The following is a 6,000-nucleotide window of genomic DNA, read 5'->3' on the forward strand; positions in this document are numbered from 1 at the left end:
TGGATGACTCTTGACTTCCATCAGTGCCATGAAGCTGAAACAGACCATTCATGGCACCTTCCTCCTCTTCCTTCATAACCATCTACATAATTTGCACTTTTCTCTTCTGTATCCATTTGGTCATCTCCAGACACACCATATTAGACAAAACATTTGGCTTCTGTCTGGCCCAGCCCCTGGCCCCTTGCACATAAATGACAAGTCCTAGTTAACGTAGGAGTCTTATGAGCTAGCTTCCCATGTGGTGAGGAGCTTCCAGCAGCTAGCATGGGATGGGGGAACCTGTGGCCCTCCAGATGTTGTTGGACTCCCAATTCCCATCAGGCCCAGCCAGCATGGCCACTGCTCAGGGATTATGGGGGCTGTAATCCAACAAGATCTGGAGGGCATGGGCTCCCCATCCCTGAGCTACTGGCTCCAACTGCTGCAGCCATCCATTGGGAGAGCTTGTTGCTCTGTAGTTGTCACTGGTAACAACAGAGGAACAAGGAAGCCGACTTGCTCGTTGGCTGCTCAGTCTAAGAAGCAATGTGGTATTGGGGCAAGTTGGTACAGAGGGCTGGAAGGGGATTTTTTAGCAACTATAGTCACCAGGAAGCTTCTTGCCACTTGGAGCCTTGGAGTCCAATGTGAACCAGGTCTGTGTGAGGCTTTGTAGAACCTTGCCACATGGATTGCTTAGATCACAGCTGGGAGACCAGCCATAAACATTTAGCAAGAGACCATTTGGATGATGAGGGCTTTTATATCGGCTATTTTTTAAAATACTGCTCACACGTGGCAAATAGACTGTGGCTCGCACAAAGCAAGTATGCTGCTAATGAATAACTGTGGGTTTCTAAGCAAGTGATATTGGCTGCATAGGTCAACCAAATGCACAGATGCCCACATTTATGCTGTGCAGATAACTTGGATGATAAATGTGACTAGGTAGAAGGGGGTGATTGCTTGGACTTTGTGCAAGCATGTGCACTAACAACATACAGGAAGCTGAATCATCTGTTACCTTCATCTGACTCTCCCTCTGGTAGACGTCTGCCATCCTGCATTGCTGCAAGCAAATTGAAGAAATTGAATTTCTTAGGAGTGGGGTGGGGCAAATGTTCAGGGCGAAAAAGAAAGTACTGCACATAGTTAAACTGTGGAATTCACTCCCACGAGATGTAGAGATGGCCACCAATTTGGATGGCTGCAAAAGAGGATTAGGCACATTCATGGAGGAAGAGGCTATGAATGGCTGCTAGCCACAATAACCATGATATACCTCCATTTTTGGAGGCAGTAGGCCTCTGAATACCACTTGCTGGGAATCGTAACTGGGAAGAGAGTAGAGTTGTGGAAGCCCAGGGAAAAATCAGAAAAAATGTGGGGTCCAGCAGCCTTTTCCCAAAGCCTCTTTTTTTTGGTTTCATTTCTTTAAAAAATTGGGGAAAATATTTTTCCCCCAGGCCTTCAAATCTCTAGTTGTGCTTGGGTCCTGCTTATGGGCTTCTCATCTGGTTGGCCACTGTTGAGAACAGGATGCTGGACTGGATGGGCCATTGGGCTGATTTAGCAGCCAGGCTCTCCTTATGTTCTTACATTGCATTCTTAGCAAGGAAAGCCACAATGCTTCTTCATGCACGATGGAGGCTGTCAGTGGGTTTGGACTTTTTAGCAGCATATTTCTTCTCTGCCCTCATTCATGCTGTACAAAAAATGTACTGCCTTCAAGTCGATCCAGACTTATGGCGACCCTATGAATAGGGTTTTCATGGTAAGCGGTATTCAGAGGAGGTTTGCCATTGCCTTCCTCTGAGGCTGAGAGGCAGGGACTGGCCCAAGGTCACCCAGTGAGCTTCATGGCTGTGTGGGGATTCAAACCCTGGTCTCCCGGGTCGTAGTCCAGCACCTTAACCACTACACCACACTGGCTCTCATGCTATGCAACTGTTCTTGGAACTTTTTTTTTTAATGCCTACAAAGTATGGGTCTGCTCCGTGAGGAACGTGCATGGGTGTGAGGGAGTAGCTAGGTCAATGTTTCCCAAACGTGCCCCTACTGTCCTTCGAGCTCTCCTGCAGAAAATGTAAGACTATCAGGGCAGCAGTTAACACTGAGCAAGTGTGTGTGGTATTTTCCATGTTTATATGTTAACATAGGTATGTTAATATAGGTTATTAACCTATTCAGACAGTATGTATTTGAATAGAATGTAAACCTGTGTAGCCAGATCAACAGGGCCCCCTCTTTGTTCTGCTGCTTTTGCAACTTTTGGCACCTCACGCTGCAAGTTGGCCCTCCGTGGAATGTAAGTAAGTTTTCAGGCTGCTTTGAACGCTGACCTCAGGTCCAGCTTTTGCTTTTTGCTGGAATGCACACTGTTGTGTCTAGTTGGCCCTGTTTCCTAATGGAGATCATCAGCCATATCACTGGAAAAAGTGCTAGTGATTTCTGCCAGTCACATCCTGGAATTCACCTTTGGTGTGGGTAGCCCTCTAATGCCTGCATCTGTCATACCATTGGAGCAGATTTCAACTTAGCATGCAATCGGTCCTTTTCTTTTTAACCAGCCCACTTCAGTCCTAGCTACCTTTCTCCAGCCTCCTCTCCATCACTACATTTTCTGCCTTCATATTTCCGTCATTGAGGCCTTCTCCTTTTTCTCTTTCCTTCTCTGCCATCTTCTTTCCCAGCTGTCTGCAGCATCCAGTCCATCCACACAGAGTCCACACAGAGCTTCAGGAAAGGATCCTTTTGCAGAGCTCTCCCTCCAGGATTTCTTGTAGGACAATTTAGGTATTGCATGTTAACTCTGGGGGCACTGGTGGCTCGGATAATGCCTCATGTGTTAACATTTCTGCGTAAACATAAGCACCTCCCTAGCAATATTCATCCTCAGATTAAAATATCACAATTGGGGGCTTTGTAAATTTGCATGTTGTGATTCTGTGACCTGGTATAAACCACAGCTGCTAATGTGAAATGCAGGAGCAGATAATTTTGCTGTGTTTAGCCCTTAAAATGGTAAAGAAAAATCTGAAACTTCTTTACTATGGTTAAGATAGGGGCTATACACACTCCAATCTCTAATTAAAGAAGCTGACAATTTTGGTTTTGTGTTCAACCCTTTGAGAGAGATTCTCTTTTCCCCTAAATCAGGATGGGCAACTTGTGACCCTCCAGATATGGTTGATGGACTGCAGCACCTGTTGGCCTAGCTGGCATGGCCAGCAGTCAGAGATGATTGGTCATTGTTGTGAAGTTACATCTGGAGGGCTACAGGTTCTCCGCCCTTACTCTAGACTTCTCAAGCATCCCAACCCTGTTCCCCATGTGAATAAATGAACCCCACATTCTGCAGAACAGAATCTTCACAAACCCTGCACCTGAGCACCATTGTAGGAGGGAGACGAGCCGACAGACTGTAGTTGCATAACTCATTCCCATTCATTGGAATTTTCATCCTCCAGAAAGTGGACCTTTGCCTACCTTTTTTTTTCTTGCTGCTGCATTGTGTGGCAGTTGTTGTGTGTGTTTGTTTCTTGGCATAGCCTCCTAGGTGTAAAGCCCCAGGTTGTTTAAGAGAGAGTTGCTTCAACTTACTGTAGAAATCCATAATCCTTTTGTGGCTTCCTTAATGCTGTTTTCTATACAGTTGACTTTATTGTCACCTGGAGAACTGACCTGGGATGCCTTCACCAATTTTATGATTACAGTTCCCCATCCTCTGTTTACAGCTCAAGGGTTGCACCCTACAGTTTATTTCCTCATTGCCCTAGAGGGTGATACAAATGCAACAATTGCCATGGCAGCACTATGCCCTCCAGCTCTGTAGAAATGGGGATAGAGCAAGTCTCTTGTTGCTACAGACATTTGCCTGAACATATTTTACATGTAAGAGGAAAGTGTTTCCAGAGGATCCATTCGTTATTATATAGAAGCACTTTATGTATAAAAATATTGCTGGTCAACGACCCTTGAGCCTGCCTTCACGTTTAAGCCTGTGGACAGTAAAAGAACCTTATGGGTGGGTGGGCAGGTTAGTTGTGCAAACAAGTTAACATCAGTGCCTTTTTGTCTCCTCAGATACAATTCATGTAACTGTACCAGAAGGGGTGGGACAAGAACAGTTCCAGCAAGTCACGTGCTCAACAACAAACCCTTCTTTCCAGCCAAATCGAAACTGATATCTCAACTCTCCTCTTCACTAGAACAGCCCAGTAAAATCACACAAGGCCCACAACGGCAGTAGGAGCACCACATAGGGAAGCCTTTGCACCCCGCTGCAGCACTCGGTATAAAGCCAAGAATTGCCACAATTCTGGTGTGGGATCTTTTTCTTCTCCCTCCTGGTGACTTAATCATGTCAGTAACTCACCTCTTGTTTAATAATCTCAATTGATAACACAACCCTGCCCTCAAACCTCTTATTCTGCTGTGAAGGGTAAAACGTGTAACCTGGAACTGCTATTTGGAACGAAGAACTGGGCATACTTTGACCATTAACTCCAATGACTTTCTCTAGGGGATCAAATCCGAAACACTCTTAATTCTGCCGTTTCTTCTCTGCAGTCATCAGAAATGTTAGACTCGATAATGAAAAGTTTAACTTTTAAAAAAAGAATTATATATTCTGTTGCATAGACATTCCTTTATATATTATTGTTTGTATTTATTTATGATTATCAGTTTAAGTAACAATGTATCTATCACAGAGCCTCCTTTTGTGGAGAGTAATGAGCGTGGGTGTATACAATATGTCTCTCTTTTGGGGTTCTCTCATTTTTTTCTTCCCATTTTTATCCACAAAAACTTAATTCTGATTCAGCGTACATCTTCACTCCAGTAATGCACCCAGCCACACAGAGCACTGAGTACATTCAGAGGTTTGAAAACACCCATTGTCAAATCTCCATGAGAATTAGAGGTGTCAATGTGTTAAACCATCAATTCTGTTAAGGATTTTGGCAAGGGGGGTGGGGAAGAACAGCTGACTGGTTGGGACAAGCACAGTATTTCTCAACCAGACATTGGTGCTTCTGGAAAGAACTTTTTTCCTTGCTTTTTGCTTGGCATGTCATTTATCTTACACTTGACGTACGGCCTTTCCAAAATGAATGTGAGGAATTGCTTTCATTTTCAAAGACTCCTTCTCTGTACAAAAATAAAACAAAACCCCAATGCAACTTCTGAGGTATTATGTGAAAAATGCCTTTGATTTTTTCCTCTCTTTTTTTTTTTGGCTAGTGCCAGCTCCATGATCATGTACCATGAAATAGAATTAAAAACTCAGAAAAGAAGTTGTGTCTTTACTAAAGGGCATAGCTCACCACTAAGTTCTCCAGCGGAAGGTCTCCATTCAGTTTGCAGGGGGGCTTGTGCAGGAGGGCTGTCTGGTGGGTTAGCTTCTCAGTGCTTAGGAACCCTTTTTAGTTTTTCTGTAGAATTTGGAGCAGCGCTGTTGATCAGTGCTTCGTGTAAATACAATCATACCAGTTTGGGTGGCATCTGGGGCCTTAAGAAGGATAGTTGAAGGCATGAAAGCAATTCTGTACATGAATTAAGCATACTTGCTGCATTGTCTCCGCAGATTCTATTTTTGTTTAAAATGTTGAAAAGTATGTTAGCAAAAAAAAAAAAGGTGGATTTTCAAATAAAATGCAGCTTCCACAGAACCTGTAACATGAAGATCTACAGTGGTTGGTTGGGATGTGGGGGCTTGGTTTTATTTTGTTGCAGTTCCACAGGGTAAAATGCATTTTAGTCACTGAAACAGTGTGTACTCTTTCAGGAGGGTCTTCCTTCCCAGTGACTGCACATTGAACTTCTGGCTGTTCTTGCATCTTGGTCAGTCACAGTAGTGGTGATGTATGCTGACAGCTTTTAAGCACAGCTAAGAATGCTCTGCTTATAGGTGCTCATGCTTACCTAGGCTTCTGCATTCAACATCCTCAAGTCCTGCACTCAGATTAAACTGTGTGGGGTACCATTACGATGATAATGTCCGAATTGTGCCAA

At 44.1% G+C, this 6,000-nt stretch overlaps 1 protein-coding gene across 6 annotated transcripts in view; it reads left to right on the plus strand.

Annotated features, from left to right (window-relative positions):
- The window catches only part of PICALM (phosphatidylinositol binding clathrin assembly protein), a 105,090-nt gene extending 99,433 nt beyond the window's left edge, over positions 1–5,657 (plus strand). For 5 of the 6 annotated variants that reach the window (XM_061628901.1, XM_061628902.1, XM_061628904.1 and 2 more), the window contains 2 exons: positions 2,676–2,778; positions 4,069–5,657. In XM_061628901.1, the coding sequence (XP_061484885.1) occupies positions 2,676–2,768 (93 nt within the window). In that variant the 3' untranslated portion in view covers positions 2,769–2,778; positions 4,069–5,657. The remainder of the gene's footprint in view (positions 1–2,675; positions 2,779–4,068) is intronic. The other variant, XM_061628903.1, reaches the window with a different exon arrangement.
- Positions 5,658–6,000: the final 343 nt, after the last annotated feature.

The sequence above is a fragment of the Rhineura floridana genome, chromosome 5 (assembly GCF_030035675.1).
Source record: "Rhineura floridana isolate rRhiFlo1 chromosome 5, rRhiFlo1.hap2, whole genome shotgun sequence".
NCBI lineage: Eukaryota > Metazoa > Chordata > Lepidosauria > Squamata > Rhineuridae > Rhineura > Rhineura floridana.